The following is a 20,344-nucleotide window of genomic DNA, read 5'->3' on the forward strand; positions in this document are numbered from 1 at the left end:
GGCTGATTTAATGGCATTTTCCTCATAAGAAATGTTCAGGAAAGTGATTTCCAATATTTTCCTAGTACCTTGTCCAGGAAAGCAGAATTGGAACGAGCTCTGTTAAAGTTATTGGAAAAATCATGGCTGCTCTCCTCCTGGAAAGAATAATGGCAAATTTCATTGGGACATCTGTTTGGTTATTTGAAAAAAACTTGGCGTGAAGTTGACTTGATTTTTTTTTTCTTTTCTTTTTTTTTTTTTTTTCCAAGTGGTTATTTAAAATATTACTTGATTGAAAATAAATATTTTGGATTTTAATTAAAAGTGTATCCAGTGCTTTTCTGAGTGCACGTGTTTATACATATGGAGGGTAATAAAATGTTATTGTTGTCTTACTTAGCTGCTCCTTGGTGACACAGGTTTTATTCCGTTCATGGGAGAATAAATAGAGAAAATGTAATAATAAATCAAACTTTATTGTGGTTAATGCCTTAAGCATTGGAAATCATCTGGAATCTGTGATCAAATTACCAACTCACTATTATCATTATTTTAAGTACCCATTTGGTGTTTCCATGTAAATAATGATGAGCGATATGGAACCAGTGTGTTACTGAGCATGTTTGTTAGCAATTTTTCCTTTTAGAAGAAGGAGGCAGGAGGAATTGAGTGCCCGGAGGTAAAGCTGACTTGGATTATGTTGATACTGCTGTTTCCATTTGGAATATTCCAAGGAGTAAAGTACAGACCCAAATCAAATGGTGTGTAAATGCAGTCCTTTTTATTTTATACATATATATATGTCTGATGTAAAACAGGGGTTAAAGTTTTGTCATGTCTCTCTCTTGAACTGCGGTAATGTCATGAAATTGCTCTGCAGCTGATCTGGGCAGGAAACCAAACCTCTCAGTCTGATTTCTGACCCAGATCTGTTACTCTCAAGGCAAATTTGTGTTTATGGAACTCCGCATCACCTCTCTGCTTACTCGAAAGAAACCCCCCCAAAGCAGCTTGACAAGTGTATTCCCAACACTTGCTAACCTGCCTGTGTCTCTCACCTTTACCAGTTTTATTCAGCAAATCATGCTTAATGTAAAAATGCATTAAAACATTTGAAGTAGTATAAATTTCCTGTGGTGTGACTGGCCAGAACATTTTTTTAGATTCTTAGAACCTGTTTTTGAAAACTACTTCACAAAAATAACTGGAGAATTTTCAACGTCACGACAGCTTGGAAGAAGTGGTCTCCACATTTTTGCAGAGTAAATGTAATCAGATTGACATCTCCTAGAAACTCCTGCAATGCAGATAAAGCACTGGAAGTTATGAATGCAGTCAAACTGCTAAAATATTCTCCGAATTCTTCCTTAGGTACCTGCTGAGCGCTCCTGCTTTTAGGTCAGAAGACAGGTGGTAGCCTTGTAGCCTGACTTCTGAACTGCCTGTGGCTCCAGATTCTGTGGATCAATTTGTTTCTCAAAGTCTGTTGTTGTGGTGATGATGATTTTAGAACAACTAGTTCAGATTGTTACAACTTCTCATGATGGAGAATCTGCATTATATGTAGGATAAGGCTTTCAATTTTTATCTTTGTGCTAAAACTTTTCACCCTGTTTCTCTAGTAGAGTGCACCCAGTTGTTTACTGGCCTCCAGTGTTGTTCTGTCTTGGAGTTTCTAATGGTTTCTTTTGAGTTATCCATTAATGTATCTTTGGCATAAAAGACATTCATAGCTTTTTGCTGTAACTGTCCGATTAAATGCTGTATTTTCTGTATGTGCTGTTTTGTAGATATCCAAACAGCCTGTAGAGGATTTGGGGGTTTTGCCTATTGTTTGAAGTATAAGAGCTGTAGTTTGCTTATTAGGAGCATGGGGCTCGGGGTTGCAGATTAACCAGCTGCACTGCGTGCATTCATGTGGTCACAACCTTCCAAATTTACCCCATCATGAGAGGAAGAATTAATTATAGTCCTAATTGACTGTTTCCTTGGATATAAGCAGGAAGGAACTGCTAGGAGGCAAAGTGATTAGTCAAGTTAAGCTAGTTTCATCAATCAAATGTGTGAGAAAGTTTATCATCCCAAACCCAGAATAAAGTCAAGTCAAAATGCAAGAGCCATTAGGTCTTTCGTAGGGGTTTTGCTCTGTTTCTTTCTTCAGTTTTCTGGGGAATCTTAAAAACATAAGAATACATGCTATTGATCCAAACTGTGCTTGAGATACTGTTGGCATTATCTTGGAAGAGGGAATACAGTAATATGGCAAGTAATATGGCAATACGGTAATATCAGACATTGCATGTAGTCCTTACTAAAAGACCTTGGCATATATGTTTTTTATATCCCTTCAAACCATGGCCATTTTAAACTCATGATGTTTTGGTTTATTGTCGTAGACTGAGTGAAAGCAGTAGGCTTGAAGGAACAATTAATTTTTCCTAACCTTGGCTGGCAAACACTGTCAGAGAGAGAGAGGATGAGCAGCCATTCCCACCGCAGGGATTTCATCTGCTGCAGGACTCAAATGGGTCAGTGGATCTATTGATTGTCAAATTCACCTAGGCTTGCCATCTCTGTTCCTGTGGCAGCTCCTTGCACTAGATTGCCTCGTTCAGGACTAGGGACTGCAGGGCTGTCCTTCTCTGCAACTTTTCTCTGGGCAGAGGTGATTCAAACCCAGCTGAGACCTTCAGCCAGAGTGTGGTCCTGCAGCACATTGGCACACCTCAAGTGGTGGGGAGGTGAATTCTGGGTGAGAGCAGCTACAGCTGGTATTGCCAGTAAAGACAAAGGTGTGGGGCACAGAGGTCCCAGAGCCCTGAAGCACAGGCTTGTCAGAGGGGGTAGGAGCAACTTTCTTCACTTCAGGGCATCCCTCACTTGCTTATATTTAGCTACAAGAGCCATGTTTCTAGGACTGGACAATTCATTCTGGTGGATTATTTTAGGAGACAGTTCAGTTGTACTCACTTTTATCTGTTGTTCATTGGAAGCCCTTGTGACTATTCAAGAAAACTTAGGAAATAAAACTGCATAGGAGGTTAGAAGAGGAGTGAAAATGGAAAAAGAAAAAAGGCTTTCAGAAAGTTAACACTGGAAAAACAAAATAAGATTTTGTTAAGTCCACTGGTTGCAGTAATGTATCTGTGCATAAAACCCGTACACATAAAATGAGTATCCTGCCTACACAACAGCATCTCATCAGTTGTGCTGAATGCTTCCTAGCTGCAGCTAAAAGATCAGGGTTCAAAGTCTGTCTGTATTTGTAGTACTTTTGTTTGATTTGCCAGATGTGAACTCGTGATCGTGGATAAGCACGTTCGCGTGCTACACGCTCTAATCTGTGGGTAACCAATATGAACCATCTTTGTGTTGAGATGTAAATTGTTTAAATCAGAACAGGAATATGAGAATTATTAATCTCTCCCGTGCTTTGTTTCCATTGGTCCCTATAACGACTGATGTGCTGAGGAGTGTTAGTTAGCTGCTTATTAACTTTCCAGGGGAAATTAATTGTTTTAGAAAACAGGGTATTCTACATGCTTGAAGAGACAGACTTAATCTCAATTGCTCCAGAAGACAGAACAGCAGTTTAAAGAAGCAATTTTAAAAATGTTTCTGACTACATTAAGAACTATGTAGTTCTTTTTGTATTGCATGCTTAAGTGTGGATTTTATATGTGTGTTTGCGTGTGTCTATAGCAAATCCATAGCTGCATGAAAAAGTTGCTAGTTTTAATCTTTCAGCACAGGGCTGTATCTTTGGCTGACAGTTCTCATTTCATAAAGCAACACATTTCTAGTAAGGGTCTCTACCAGAATGTAACTTTTTAAACTTTCTTTAATCAAAAGTAACATCTAGGAAATGATATTTTGACTGTAAATGTCTCTTGTGTGAGTAAAATGTCTTTTGGCTAGCATTCTTTTGGGCTTAACATAAAAGAGATTATCTTAAGTAACAGAGCCTGTTTTTTGAAAAATCCATCACATAGGAGAACGTTTTCTGAATAAGTGGCATCTAGGCATCTGTTCGTGCCATCTCAATTTTCTTCTAAAGCAAAAAAATATATATATAACTAGGAAGGCTTGAAAAATGGACAAAATATCTCAAAAATAATCTAATCTGCAAAAGCTGAGGCAGTGATGAAGAAACAGAGAAATAGTCTGCAGGTGAGCCAGTCATTTCATTCTGGATCTGAGCCGTATAGCCATGGAAGTCGTCCATGCTATTCTGGACCATGGCTTTATGACCACGGAGGTCTGCTGTACAACTCTACTCTCTCTCTTTTGCTCCAGAAGAGAGTTATATTTTGCTCACGCGGCTGTATAAGTTGATTTAGTTTGGCTTTATTCAGAGAAAAGTGAATTAAACCCATAATGAATAAATCTAATTTTAAAATTACATTGTTGATCATCACTGCAGCAACATACAAGATCCTTTCTGAGGTTTGCCAATCAAATATATAAAGTACAATACAAAATAATATATAGCATATATACTAGACATTCTCATTTTGGGAGTCAGAACATTGTGGTCTTTGTTAAAAGTGGTATTTTAGCAAAATCAGGTCAGCTGAAGGCTGCTGAGTTGAGTAGGTCCAGAAAGTCCTTACAGTATTTTTAATGGTATGTAGACTGACTGACTCCACTGGGCTTTTTGGTAGTGTTCATTCAAATGGACAGGGATCACTGAGGAATGATAATCAATTTGCTACATTAATTTTGGTTTAAGAGGGAATATTACCTAACTTTAAAAACTACTGGTTTACAGCTGCAGAGAATCACAAAAAGCGTCTTAGAATAGCGCTAATAGTTCAAATACCGTTTTGAACCTAAATTCTAGTCAAATAAGTTTAAAACAATGTATTTCATTACCCAGGGAGTAGGAGCTCCTTAGTTGTTAAAATGTCACACTTTCTCATTCTTTCTGACTCCACAATTCTATGCAGCAGTCCCCAACAGTTTGTCCTTTTCTCCTCAGATGTCATCCACACTCCTGACCACAAATTTTGCAGACATGTCAAAATTTATTGTTACCCTGTCTGTCAGTAGTTGCATGGTGTTGCTTTGAATCTCAAACCTGCTGAATTCAGTAGGGTTCTTGACCTCAGCAGTTTTGAATGAGGACAGTAACTGTATTAAAATCTGTAAGGCATGCGTGCAATGTCAGTTGATCCAAGACTGTGCTTAGGTCCAGTCTCAGTGCTGTTTATGCAGATGAACTCAAGCATGCACATTTAACTTGTGATCTCCAAGGAGGAGAGCTGAAGTGCCCTATGCCCAGATGCTCCTTAGTGAAACTTGGACATGTCTGGCACAGCAGTGCCTACTGTGTTATCGCCCGGTCAGTTAACGTGTGCTTTCCGCCCAGCTTCTCAAACTATTTCCAGTCTAAGAGCCAAGACTACTGATGAAAAACACATGCTTCTTAAAGCTTGAATTATTTAAGGAAACTTTTGAGTGCTCCACACACCCTAAAATGAGATGTAGTTGTCAGTCTGTGGTTTTTCAAGGTGCCCTTATTCTAGAAAGATGAACGATATGTTGAGCTTGAAAATTAGTCAGAAGTGTTGGCTCCTGTGCTTACCCCTACGTACTGTTACCCAGATTTTCATTCTCAGTTCACTGCTGACTATAATCCATGTAACTAAGCATTTGATGGCCACTATTTTTTTTCCTTCAGAAGCACCCAGTTTTATAAGAAAGCATGCAATGCATATGGAAGGCCACGCAGTCAGTAAATGTATTTTGTTTCTGTATATATTTCTGTTTGCATGATAGGAAATGGTGCTACAGGCAGAGGAGTGCTTCCAGTGCTCTTCATATTTTACCTTTCAGATAGTGTAAACATGTTGTGTGATGTTTTCACTCAAGATGATAGTTAGAGGAGAGGACACCTCTACAGCAGATCAGGTAGCCTTCATTTAAATTGCTTCTCGCAATAGACTGCTATACTAGCAAAATTAAATGGAACTGATGTGCTGACATACTTGCAGGTAGACCTGCACAGAGTAAATCAAGAGGATATGAACCAGAATGTCATGAGGGCTTCACAGATAGTTCCTTTGTAGCAGAAATCAAGTGGATTTGCACTGAGTTGTATTCCAAAGGCAGACATTTCAATAAGGTCTGGGTTACTTTTTTTTCCTTTCCACAAGAATCATCTGTGGAATTCAGCTCAAGTTTTGATTACAAAGTTACAGGTAACATTTCATTTACTTCATTACATTGCAGAGACCATATTGCATTTCCTCCTTCCTTTCATCTTTTTTCTCTTTTTTTAAAAAAAAGAATCTTCAAATAGAGATTTTCACCTGAAATTTCCTACTGCTGTATTTTTTTAACCTACTGTAGCATAAGAATCCCAGTAGTTGTATTTTTCCCATTTTGTTTCTTTCTGTCACGCTGACTTCACAAATTCAATGAAAGTTTGACTTCAGTGTTGAGTCCTGAACCTGTCAGCAAAGAACATTCATGAAAGGAAGAGTAGGCCCAGTTGCAAAAATTTTATTGGTAGCTGCAGTATTGACAGAAATCCCAGAGTTAAAAATGTTATGATCTCTTATTGAAATGCAACAGTTACCAACAATGAGAAAGCGTACTCTTACTTACTCACACTTAAACTCCATTAAGCTTCTACAACTGCATGCTTATTCAGAAGAAAAGCATCAAGCCAGCCTGCTATTCACTTTTGCTGCAGGGAAACTGTTTCATGAAAGTGTTCTTGGAAAAGTTAATTCACTTGTGTTTTAGCCATGATGTTTGCTTTGTTCATAGCCAGGTGTTTGTGCCCTTTCTTTTAAGGCACAGGTAGCATTTTTGAGCAGAGAGACTAAGCCTTCTGCACTTTTGATTTTATATGTCTGTAGCATTCACTTGAAATCTGAACTTCTATTTTCATAATGCATTATAGTCTTTTATCCTGTGAATATTATTGCCTTGACAGGGAAAAGAGGGGAAGAGGAAATGAGGTCTTGTGCTGACACTTAAATTAAAAATGTAAGCTCTGGATGAAATGGTTCAGCAAGCACCTTTGCAAAGGAGTTGAAAAATCAAAATGCCTTGATAAAATGTGCATGGGGATACTGTGCTGAAACAAGATTTGAGTATTTCTTTGTGAGATGCCACCCGACATGTTTTCAGCTTGTTAAAGAGCGGGGGGAAAAAAAAAGAGCATTGATTTCAGCAGCTGAGGGGAAAAAAAAATCTATATTTTTAAACTTTGTGCAAAAAAATTCTGTTTCGTGGGATTGCCCGGAGGCTGGTCACTGAACTACTGTAGTACTTTCTTCAGCTCTGGGACTGTCACTTGCACTTTGCTTATACATTGAAAACGTGTGATCAGAATGGCTATTCTGGTAGTCTTACACGTAGTTCACAATAAATGTCAACATCCAGGGTCATCCGTGTGCCTCACTGCAACCGTGGCCTCAGTTCAGACCTATATATAGTACACATTGCTAATGATTGAAGATAGTATGCGATCAGAAGTTTCCCAATAGAAATGAGGCCTCTTTTTTGGTAGTGAAACTTACATCGAAGGTTATTACATGTATTTTCTTGTTTCAGCAGCGGAGGATATAAGCATGGGGCAAGAATTTTGCTTTGTAGTAAAAACTTGCGGTGAAAAAAGGCATTGAGATACCTATGAAATAAGCAAAACCAGTTCTTAGTAACTAAGGGAGGAAGTTTTGATTTCTGATTGTTTGGCAACCTGTGGTTGTTTGCAACACTCAGCAGAAAAGGACCCCAAAGTTTCCTTTAAGGAAAATAATGCTTTTGTGAACTCTAGTAAAGACCCCTGATACTCCAGGTTTACTACTCTCTGAGAGTGAGCTGAATACCAGGACATGCAAATGTACTGTGGATTTGAAAATGAGAGGCAGTTCCTTCTACAGCTGAATATCATTTTTTTTAGACTTCTCTTTAGTTCATTCCTGTAACTTGTCAGAAACGCAACGTAATTCATTTCTTGAAGCTAGTTGAAATGTGCTGTCTTAAAAACCCATCAGTGTCAAGTGTGTATCACCAGTGTTATGTCAGGCTGTTTCCAAGCCTTGTCAATACAATTTTTTTGCCATTTTGCTGACAGCATTTATGCTTTAAGACAAGAGCATAATAGCTACTGCGTGCTCATGATTAAAAGTCCTCAAAGGAAAAGCTCTGTTTTATTAAGCAGTGATGTTCACATCTGGGATAGGGTTTTTGCTGTTGTTTTTAATGGTGGTGAGTGTAATACGTTTTTTTTATGAAGCTGTTGTAAAAGCAAATCTGTAATGCACTTGGAAAAAATTAACAGTCAAGTGCAGATGTGTTGTAACATCATTTTTGATCTTCTCGTGTTCTTTAATTTGAAGCATGTATCTGTATTTCTTTGAAGAAAATACTATACATTGAAAATGAAAAGTAGCAAATTGACAACATCTTACCTCCCACATTTGGTTTTATAGAACACCTAAAACATGGTAGTATAAATCGAAATGGCCTCTTAATTCATGATAAAACTTCAAATAAATAAATAAAGGTAACAGTCGCAACGATATTTCAGTTCCTGGATTGAAAAATTGAATCGCAGGCTCATAGCTCCCTTGAGTGTTTGGGAAGAGAATAGCAGCTCTTAATAATAGAGCACTTTCCTGTGAGAGAGGCACGTTTGTGTCATTAGCGTTTTTCTGGCAAATTTTCAACCACCAGCAGCAAAAGTTTTCATTGATTGCCTCCCACTCTAAGGAGGTAATGATACTGCTGTCACTTTCTTTCATGAACTGCATGAATTGGAGAAAATTAGGGAAGATAGTGATATCAGATATGGATAAAACACAATTCAGGCTGAGCTACTTCCCTTGTCGCTGCAAAAGGAGTAATAGAATAGTTTTTAAACATCTGAGCTAAATATAGAAAATAGATTTTCCAGTGCAGTAGTGGAGAATCCAAAGTGAAAATCGACCAAGTTCAAGTCATTTACCTTTCAGAAAATAAGAAACAGTCACATGCACCTGTTTCCTGAAATTCAAACCCCTTTCACCATGGCTCATGTAGGGAAGCCACTATTGCTGATCCCCTTTGGAAGAATTAGACCCTGTGTGCTTATTCAAAGGTCATACTGATAACATTTGGTCGGCGGTTACCATTTTGTTAATTGCCTCTGTGGAGTGATGATGAGTGGAAAAAGCTATCTGTGAGAAACCTTGTTACATATTTTACTTGACTATACTTGCCCTATGAAGATGCTTAGGGTAGGAAATAGATGGAAGTGTTTGTGGTCATTAGCATCCAGATTGCATTGAAATGTCAGAAAATGATCCCTGATGCCTTGGCTCCATCTATTTATAATTGACTGGAAGGCTCACGTTCATTTTGATGATACAAAATCGAGTGCAGCTGGAGGAAAGGAAATGGGGAAACTTGAGATAAAGTGGTAATGCAGCTCAGGAGTTTGTGCATGTAGAAATCCTTGTGATAAATCAACAGCCTTTTTTTTTTTTTTTTTGTTAGTTCATTTTTGTGACTTGGGATTGTGAAAATTTAGTACTTCTATATTAAGGAAGGAGTATGGCGATCAAAATCTTAATCTTAATGCAGGAAATGCATTTGTATACTGATGCTATCTTGACTAGGGTAATTAATTTAAGCTTATTTGTTCTTACCTTCAAGGATCTTTTCACCTTATCAAGTATGCTGAGTGATTTCTGTGGATAAGATTGTCTTGTAGTTTATTTTTTTTCTTTTTTCCAAGTTTTAAACGCATTTTGTTTTCAGCACTTTGTTCTTCAACTGAATGCTATAATGTTTATCCTGTGCATGAGCTCAGCATTTCTGGAGTAAATATATGAGAAAGCTAATTGAAATATAACAGGAGTTTAGAGCACTTGTACGTCACTACATTATTAATTGAGGATTTTATGGATTGAGATTTACAACTTGTGTACCAGTTTTAGCACAGAGCATTTCTCTGCTTCTCTATCTTCTCATGCATCACAACCTCTGCACATATGTCGTATATAAATACATCTTGGAACTCACATACAGAGTGCACATGGAGGGTAATAGGAAATCCGTTGCTGTTTTGACAATTGAAAACAAAACAGCAGACTGACTCACCTTGTTATCTTGGCATCTCTTGCTATGCGATGCGGAATATTTCCACTTGCAAGGAACATGAGCAGCATGAAGAAACATGGAACATGTTGAGTTGTCAGGGTGCACTGAAACTAGTGAAAGCGAAAGAAAAATCAGAGCTAGAAAAAATGGTGGACCAGTGCTTGTAGAGTCTCTCTGCAGTGGAGCTGAAAGTGCTATAAAAACAGCATTGTAACACTTAGATTTTTGGTTTTTCCTTTCTTCTCGATAACCATGGCTCCTTTCTATAAACCTATGTACAACAGAACAGAAATGACCATATACATGGTAAAATGAAGAACTTGTGATTACTTCTCAGATCTCTTATTTGTAAATCTTCAGTGGGGCTTGCTTGGCCCCCAGCCCTAACTGCTTCCTGCTGCTTTGGAGAGAATATGTTATGAACTGTTCCAATGCATAGTGAGTACATAGCATTGTACAAGGTGTTTCCAGTGATAAGGAGGTACTTATACCAATCTCAGTAGAGAAATATGCAAATATACAAATATTTAGGATCTTATTTTCATCTTGATACATACGTGTGCACATGCCTATAAACTCTACCTTCATGGGTATTGAAGTGAAAATTTTTGCTTGTCACCTGCTGTAAGCAAACTCAAAGCCTCACATTTTGCAGCATTTAACACAGGATCTCTTTGAGATGTTTTTGTCAGTGTTCTTGAACTCAGGATTAGTTGCCAAACCAAAATACAGATCACTGGGTGTTCACTTACATGTGACAACATATTTTGGGCCTGTACAGAAGTGAAACACACTGGTATAGAAATGAAACATCATCATCTTTTTTTATTTTACTGCCTTGTAAACACCTGAAATTTGACCTTAATGGAAATAAATTCTATCAACCACTTATTAATGTTACATGTTGCCAGTCAGATTTTCCATCTTACGTTTCAGCTCTGTACACATACTGAGTCAAATTATATCCAGTTACTCTCAAGCAATTAAGCCATGCTTCAGAATGAATTATTATTTAATCAAATAAAAAATGAGGAATGTAAGAATCAGGATTTAAAGAATTTGCAGAAACCCCTGCAGTTTTGCAAAGAAGCTTTCTGTGCTCGTTGATTTCTATGAAGAATGGTGTATGTTTCAGTAACGCTGGCGTTGAGATCAGTGAACCATCAAGATCTTGCTGTCTTGATGAAAAGTAACAAAACTGTAAAGAAGCAAGAGAAAGGAAGCTTCTAGCATTTTTGGTTCAAAAGTGTGCATCTAAAATAGACCTAGAAGTATGGGCCCTCAGGAGAAGATGTAGGCACAGGTTTGACCTCAGCTTGACCTCAGGAAATCTGTAGACTATTGGAAGTTGTTTTCCCATTTTCTGGAAGATGCGTATTTGCCAGTTGTGACTTGAGGCTAAAATCAAAACCTTGACAATTCTCGCAAATCCAATTGAAGTACTTTATTTTTTTACAAATTTAGGGATCTGACTTTGGACTTGAGCTTTTGAAATTTATGGTCAAAATGCCTGACACCTTAAGAAAACATTATTTTAATCTAATACATCTCTTGGCTTTGGCAGATTTGTCTTATTAATGTCTTGTGGAACTCTCATTTTCGAGATTGGTGTGTTAATACAGGTGGTCAGCTAAGCTTTTCTATCACATATTTGTATCTAAAAATTTGTATGTTTCCAATCAAAATCCAGGCTTGTTTTCAATATGAGCATGGGAACGTGGTGAGGAAAATCACAAGAGAGGCAATTAACTTAAAGCAGACCAGTTTATCAGGTCTGGAATTTTTCTAGCCATTGTTTCTGCTTGCCATCACTTTGCAAGGACCTGTTCCCTCTGGAAGTATCATATTCTATTTAACACGTGTATTCCTCTGGTGCTGCTGCCATTGGAATTCATTCTGTCATTCTCTAGCAGTGGTGCTACAAGTAAATGCGTACATCAGGTGAAACAGCAATTACCAGGCTCCGTAAAACCTGAGTATACTTTCAGAATGTTGGACGTGAAGCTCTGCGGTGATCAGTGCACTCTAACCTAGGATCCAGAGGAGCAGCTTTACAAAACAGGAATTCATTACATTTTTGGTTTAAAACAGTTTCTTATGTTTGCTGTATCGCATCACATCTGTTACAATTCCTGTAATTATCAGCTTGAAATAACATACCTAAAAATAAATAACGCCATGCTGCTGAACTGCAGTAATGGCTTGCTAGTTAATTTGGTGTTTGTCAGCTCTTCTGTTGTGATTCTGGTGACTCTCAGATGTGCTGTGATTTATACTCAGGTCAGTGATGCTGCTGTCCAAGCCCGTACAGAATCATGGAATGGCCCAGGCTGGAAGGGACCTCAAGGATCATGAATCTCCAACCCCCCTGCCACAAGCAGGGCCACCAACCTCCCCATTTAATACCAGACCAACTCGGTGCAGTGAGGACAGAGTTTAACTGGGCTTCTCTGCATAAAACCAGGTGAATCCTGTAGTAATCTGTGCAAAAATCAGCTTTGAGAGGTGGCTGCCCACTCAACAGGGCTGCCCACTCTGTGCCTGGCTGCCAAGGTGTACAGAAGGGACTGCAGCAGCCTGGGTTTCTGCCATAGGTTTCATGTTCCTGCTGGCCCCGGGGACAGCCAGCAAGCAGTGATAAGTGCACCAGGCTCTTCCCCACATACTCCAGTTTCTGACACTGAGACTTACCCCAGCTAACTAAGGCACTCCAGCATAATCTGTAGATGGTAGCAGGGCTTGCTGGCTGCTCCTTTTCAGAGGTGTTTGCAGGCTGCTTTGCTCTGTATTATGTTTTGCCCTGGTGAACACTAGTTCTTTGAGCAGTTATCTCTGGAGATGTGCAGCTTGCTCTATTGGAAATAGTTCTTCTCCCATGATTACCTTTTAAATGAGTCTCAGTGCAATGATGGATAGTGTAGTTATGAATTTAAAATCTTGCTGCTGAGCCGAAGGAAAGGTTGGAGCCATTCCCTACGTGAGGTGGAGATTGTTCTCAATGCCAAACCATCTCTGACTGAAGAGTCACTCATTTTGATGCTGGCAGAAGCACATCTATTCTTGTGAGATGGAGCAGCCTGTGTTAAGTGGCAGACATAATCTTGAATATCTCGAAGGATATTCAGCCCCCAGCGTTATTTCTAGCTATGCCGTTTCATGCTACTCTTTCCATTTAGTGTCAGTGTTTTTTCTAAATGATTGACTTTTGGGTTAATAAGGGTGAGTTTACTACTTAGTTCCGTAGGGGCTAGGAGGACATTAAGTGGATGAATCCTTTAATTTGAAATACACAAGTGCATTGCTGCTCTTGATCTGTGATGAATCGAACATTGGGTATATTAATACTAGTAATGGAACATAATGGCTTCTCATCAAAAGTAAAGATAATTATTTCAGAAACACAAAACTAACCTTGCCAGATAATTGCTCGTTGAAATCTGATGCTGTGCAACAAATGGAGGATTATTAGCAGCTGAGTCCTGTGTTCATCTGTTATATCATTATCTCCTATATGCTAGAATGACAGGGCTATCATTGCATTGAAAACATGCACCTTTTCTTTGCATGCCAATTTTTGATGTGGGATTTTGAGAGGTCTGCTCCGTTTTTAAGAAGTTACCATGTTATCCTCCCAGGTGCTGCAGGGAGCTCGACAAACTTGGCCACATGTGGGTTGTACAGGTATCTGTTACATGCTGAATGAAAAACAACCATCATTCCATTTTCAGTTTGCTGGTTTTTTTTTCTTAAGCTCCTCCTCTTCTTCTTCTTCTTCTTCTTCTTTTTTTTTTTAATGCAAACTAGTGTTAGTGTTTTAAATGCTTGCTAATCCAGCAGACATCATGAGACTGTGGAGGTTCTCATACAGGGGAAAAGAAGTGTGTCATATAACATGAATGGTGAAAGGAATGCAGAACGTAGCACTGAGGTCATTTTTCTGATGATGTGACTAATTAAACCCTGAGCAACTTTGGAGATGCTACATTTCAGTCATTTGAACTTTTTAAATTAAGACGGGGCTTTTGATTAGTTGCAAGGTGTAACTTTAACAAAATAGCAGCCATTTATGCTCTGAAGTTTCACTATGAGCTGTTTAAAACACCTGCTTATTTAGCTAAACCCTCTGCCTCAAATTCAGGCCTTGATTTTGAGCCAGTGTGCAGCTTTCACTCTCCCTGTGGCTTTAGCCATGAGGTTGGAGCATCACCATACAGCATCAGCGTCTCTTTGATTAGGATGCTGTGAGTTGCCTTCTGGCCCTGAGCAGTAGCCACACTGAGACTCTGCAGATGATCCATGTGCACTTGGGATGCTTTTGCAGTTGTCTAAGCATATTCTTTCCCAGAGCAATCTTTGGGCCTAGGATAATTCACTTCAACTCATGCTATTCAAAGTCTTACCCTGAAAGCTGCAGATGTCCTGGGAGACAGATTTTCATGCTGAACTTCTCCAGTTTAGTAATAAAAAGTTTGATGCCACTTCACTTAGTGACTGAAAAGCCAAATTATGTTTTCTGCCTCACAGTTGATAGTAAGAACATAGGTAATATTGCTATACTCAGTTTTCACTCTGTTTTCATAGTTTCCACCAAGAGTAGTCCACCTATGCTACCGAAGTATTCAGTGGCAAGCATAAAAAATAAAAAACATGCAAACTTTCTACAACAAGTTTTTTTCAAAACATCAATTTGTTTCAAAAAATGCATCATTCACCTCTTAATTCGCGTTTGAAAAAAAAAAAAAAGAAAGAAAAAAAAGCCAGCTGAAAAATTGCCTTCTTTCAAAAGCTGTTTACATCAAGGCTTCAGACTATGTATAATCTCATTTCTCCACTCTCATTTTTATCTGCTTTCTCTCCTTGAGCTGGAAAAATGCTGTCCTGACTGTATCTATTTCCTGTAGGAGCTATTAGTCAGTAGCATTACATCCGCTTCAGCGTGATCACTTTTCCAATCTGCATGTTACTGATACGCTATTATCATGTTATATTGCTCATCCATCAGAGTTTGCAGTGTTTTCTGCGCTGATTGCAGAATCGAGGCGAGGTGAAGCATTCTCTTTAAAATAATAATAATAATAAAAAACTTCAGAGATGCCAAAATATTCCAATAATTCCCTCTCTCTCTCTGTCTCTTCATCTCTCCTATCCACAGTAATGTACTCAAGTATGCCACAGAGCAAAAGGTTCTGATGATGGATTTTGAGGTTATGACTTGAAATGTTTCTCTGCTTCTAACTCCTAACCAAAAGCACTTGAACCATCAGTTTTGACTGTAACCATCGGAGCTACCCCTTATTTAAGTGGCATATTCAATAAAAGCTCCATCTGGTTTCCATAGGAATCTTGCACAAATTCTTGGAAATTGATTTTTGTCAGGACATAAGGCACTTTGACCAGGATTAGAATCTCTTCTTCCTGCAGTGTACCTGCCAGATGGCAAGTTTATTGAATCTGGTTTTAACTTACTAGGACTTAAAGGAATGAACATGATTCAGAGAAGTGGGTGCTACGTTTCTACTTCAAAGGTCTCCTTCAAAATCACACTCCAAAGATTGACATGCAGAGTGTGGTTTCTACTTGGGCAGTCTGTTGCATACTTCTCATCCCTTCCAGTGCTTGAAATGAGATTAAAGAGTGACACAAAGCACTTTACAAAATCCCAGTAATTTCAACATCAGCAGCATGGGATGAATCTTGTTGCAATAACATGGCTAAGTCAAATTTATCTTTCTATTTTCTTAAAACCATCTAACTTTCTGCATTGCTGTAAAGAGTTTTGATTTGAAGTACTTGTTTTCTGAGTGAAACATAAAAATGTTTAATATCCACTAAAGCCACAGGATGTGTCCCCTTCATCCTTCCTCACATTAGAGCTGTTCACCTCAGTCTTAGAAATAAATAAATATTCCTCCATCCTGTTGTATAAACCTCACTTGCACACGTCACTGAGTTCAATCTATTTATTTATTAATTTATTTTCATTGAGCAATGAATAACCATGAATTTCTGAATTTCTCGTGAGGAAGTTTTTACAATTCTAGAATTGCAATCTTATAGAAAATACCTGAAGGAAATCATTTGCATTGGGGCTGGGTCTTCCCTTTGGATATCACCTTATACCTTTCATTAATGGACCTGTTTGTTAGGAATCCTGGTGGTGTGGTGTGGATTCCCCATCCTTTCCTGCAGTTCCAAAAAGAGGCAGGTAGCAGGGCTGCAAAAAGATTTGAGATGCATTAAGAGTGCTCAGGAGTCTAATGCTAAAAGGTGGTAATGGGGCCAGAGTCAGAAGTAGTTGTTTTCTTCTCAATAAGGGGCTTCAGGAGCCACTGCTTAAATTGCTTTTCTAGAACTCTGAGAAAGGATTTCATTGGCTTGCTTTTGAATTAATTACTCTGGAGCAAATTCACCTATTGCATTGTTTTACTACTTTATTCATGTACTGCAAAGCATTTGTAGAACAAGTAATGGGGTCCTGTAAATCACATGGATGTAATTGCATCCAGGGATACTAATGATGTCATGAAGCACTGCAAGGTACAGTAGTTTCTGTGGTGTTTCCAAAGGAAATAAGAGGTCTCTCATTTACAGTTTGTTTGTAATCCTCTCCATTCAGTAAAATAGTGTAAGAGTCTAATAATAATGTAAAATGAACGACACATCCTGTGGTATTTTGAAGATGTTTTGGCTTTATATCCACATTGTTATTGCTGTGCTACCATCAGTTTCATTTCTACTTGACTTGCTTTTAGCTAAAATAGTCCTGTGTTTGTATCATATGGAAATTATTTGTTCAGCAGATGTATGAGTCTTTTATATGTCTTACTCCTTATCAAATCAGATTATACAGTAAAAAAAACTCTGCAAAATGCTCTGCAAGTGTTCTGTTGCATAGGAGCAACCACAGGCTGTCAGTGCAGATGGAGGACAGTGTGGAGGACAGTGTGACAGTACTTTGGTGCATGCCAGTATCACTGTTCACATACATTACATGTGGGATGTCTTTGCAATTCATTCTAACATCAGTTTGCCTGCACACCCAAACAAGATGTTAGTCTCTTTCAGCCAGCTGCAGCGGATACAGATGTTGGCCTGACTCTCATGATTCTAAAAATCCTACCCAAACCTTACTTATCTTCAAATGAAAAGCACTTTTGTAAATTTGGAGGCGTCGTTCTGTTTAATGGCCATTTTGCAATCCAGAGCTCTGTCAGGCTACTCAGTATTCCTGACAACTCAATCGATCTTTTTACACCATGATTTTCATGCTTATTTTTTAATGGCTGTTATCTCCATGTGTATCAGCCTTTCTACTGTGATCAACTTCGCAAGGAGTTGGAAGGGAGGCATAGGAAAAGGGCAGAAAGGTCACTGCAAAGTATTGGGTGAAATGCGATTGTCTGCAAAAAAACAGACGTCAAGGTTCAGCTGAGACCTACTAAATGCAAATGCCTATAATGTGATAGAGGAAAAAAACTGGAGAAGAACCAGTCAGTTCTATTCACTGTTTTAAAAATAGCTGTCTATTTCCTTCACCTCTTCAAATAAGTCAGTTCTGAGCTTTTCACTCTGGTATTTACATCATTTCTATTACTTTCATATAAGTTTTCTTTAAACAACTCCCATTTTCTGTTCAGAAAGTATTATGTTGTCTTGCTCAGAAAGTTCTACGTAAGGAAGGTTTTATGATTCAAGGATAAGTTTGAGAAAACTGATAAATTTCTGTTTTCTGTCAGCAAAAAACATTTTCATTTCTAAACGGTGTGATTTCATCAAAAACTTTTCCCCTGTCTGAATGTTATCTGTGAAATAAAGGAAGAAGACCTGAGAGCTTCAGGTGTGGACTTCAGTAAAACCTGGCAAGCAGAGGTTTGTTAAGTGTTCAGCTTGAACTGGGCCATGCTTATAGCAGAGCAGTTTTACTTTCAAAAAATAGATGATTGTGCAACTTCAGCATAAACTATGGGCCAGGTCTTTGGTGGCTATGTCCCTGGCTTGAGAGCAGCAAAACTATACTGATTTATGCTAGATGAGGATCTGCATTTTTCTCATCACTTTTATTGCTTCCTTAATCCTTACAAAATGAAGCCTTCAGTTCTTTGGAAGTGCGTCTCTTAAGAAAATGTCAGTGCAAAAATTTTTTGAACTGGGATGAACTCTCCTGCTGTGTGCCTTCTTTTGCAGCTTCCTTTGGTCTGTACTTTCCCAGAAAGGAGTACTCAGAGAATGTCTACATTGACCAACCAGCAGGTACGCCGCTCCTGCGCATCCACGCCTTGAGGGATTCCCATGGGGAATCAGCCCACTTTCATCTGTGCCAGAATCTCATCATTTCTCGAGCAAGATCCCATGAAAATCACTGGTTTCAAATCAGAGAAAAAATGGGACTTCTCTACCTCAGCAAGAGCCTAGATAGAGAAGACTTCAACATGCTGTGTAAGTACAAGAAGCTTTTCTAGTGGAAATTTCTGTTCTTAGAGTATCTTCAGATCATGAGATTTGTCCATCTGCATAAGCACTGAATTTGGGAAAAAAAAACAAACACCCAACACCTACTATTTTAAAATGAAGAACCAGACCCAACAAAACCTGCAGCAGATACAAGGAGATGCATGCTGAAGCAAATGTTAATCTGAGACAGATTCAATTACTCTCACTATGACATTGAGATTTGCAGTTTATTCATCTACTGATGCAAACTGAGCCAATTGCGCAGTGTCAATGTTGGGTGCTTTGTGACTACACAGATGCAGTTAGATTACTTCAAACTCTCACATAAACAGGCCTCAAACTCTGGCAATGTGGATTCATACGGATTTGCAAGTAACACCAGTGGTTCTTGGAAGAAGCGGTTGTGTACCTCTCTCAAAGAGATCTAGCTTTGTTAAGGAAGCTTACTTTTCAGCTACTGAAATGAGTTATCTCCATCAATAAAGTGGTCTTGGTGATTTTGATCCATGAGGAAATTATCATTTGATGATGGAGAAGGAAATGGATGAGATGCTAATGGCATACTGCTGTGATCAGTTGCAAAAATGCTGCTGTTGGTGAGCCTGTAGTAAGTGATGAGTTGGAGGGCCATATATCAGCACTACAGCACTACTCTTTGACTGAGGTGCCCTGATGTTTAAATGTTCAATTTCAGGCACTTACTGCTTCATGTGTTTACTGCTTAGTATCTCATCCTTATTCTCTGCATTTTTGATGCTCATAAATATCAGATTCCCATTTGTAACTGGGCAAGGGAAGAGCAGCTATCCACGACTTGAAAGTCTTGGGGCTTCTTGTTTTTCTCATATCGCAGTGACCTATAGAGCCTTTCCAAGTGAATTAGATCTGTCACAGAGATGCTATCATTTTGTCTGTAGTCAAATGCTGCTAATCAAAATAATTGAGTCTTGAGGGTGTATTAGCAGATGCCACAAGTTGATTTAAATGTCTCTGTTATCTTTTGGCCAGCTCTTTATATTTCAGAATGATGAAGCAGATTGTGCTCCAAACAATTCAGCCCACACCTTCAACTGGTAAACTGTCACAATGCTGTGATTTTAATGACAAAAGTTTTGGGTCTATTTGTTACTACTTTGTTCTCTTTCTCCCCACTGCAACTCTACTATGCTCTAGTCCCTTAAAACTACAAAAACAAAAAAACAGTCAAAAAGCTGATTGCTAGCAGTGACTTGTATATGCTAGTGTCTTACATGCAAAACATTGGTATCATTTAGTGAGGTTCTGTAACTTAAAACTTGTGGTATGACACCTATGAGTTTTTAGCTTTCTGGGATTTCTAGGTTTAAGATTTAAGGTCTTCCAACCAGCAAATGATATATTCAAGAATTGTTGTTATCTAACAGAACTATGCAGGTGTTTGTGAAATAATGAACTAGAGACAAAAGTGTATGAGAAATAGGTTGTTTTCCATAAAACATTTTGTCTGGTGTGTTCTTTCTGAAGCTGTAGGAAACTGGATGCCATTATCAAAGGTGATGCTGTATGTCTTCCTCTCGTCCCACCCTTTCCAAGAGAAGGAATGTGACTCTGCTACTCGTACCACAGTTGTCCTCTCTTTGATCAATGCTACTGCACCGGCTTGCAGTTCAATGACAGCAAGGCAGCTTTGCTTCACAGAAATGGATCTCTCATTTCACATCAAGGAGAATAAACCTCCTGGTACATTTCATCAGCTCCAGCTACCCTCAGTTCATCATCTGTGTCAGAATCTCAGCATTACCTACAAACTGTTGGCAGGTAAAACTGGAAC

The 20,344-nt window shown here is 38.6% G+C and overlaps 1 protein-coding gene across 5 annotated transcripts in view; it reads left to right on the forward strand.

The window, feature by feature from the left end:
* The window catches only part of RET (ret proto-oncogene), a 149,200-nt gene that overhangs the window by 93,021 nt on the left and 35,835 nt on the right, over nt 1-20,344 (forward strand). For all 5 annotated transcript variants that reach the window (XM_048944664.1, XM_048944666.1, XM_048944667.1 and 2 more), the window contains 2 exons: nt 18,268-18,519; nt 20,038-20,331. In XM_048944664.1, the coding sequence (XP_048800621.1) occupies nt 18,268-18,519; nt 20,038-20,331 (546 nt within the window). The remainder of the gene's footprint in view (nt 1-18,267; nt 18,520-20,037; nt 20,332-20,344) is intronic.

The sequence above is a fragment of the Lagopus muta genome, chromosome 5, assembly GCF_023343835.1.
Source record: "Lagopus muta isolate bLagMut1 chromosome 5, bLagMut1 primary, whole genome shotgun sequence".
Lineage (NCBI taxonomy): Eukaryota > Metazoa > Chordata > Aves > Galliformes > Phasianidae > Lagopus > Lagopus muta.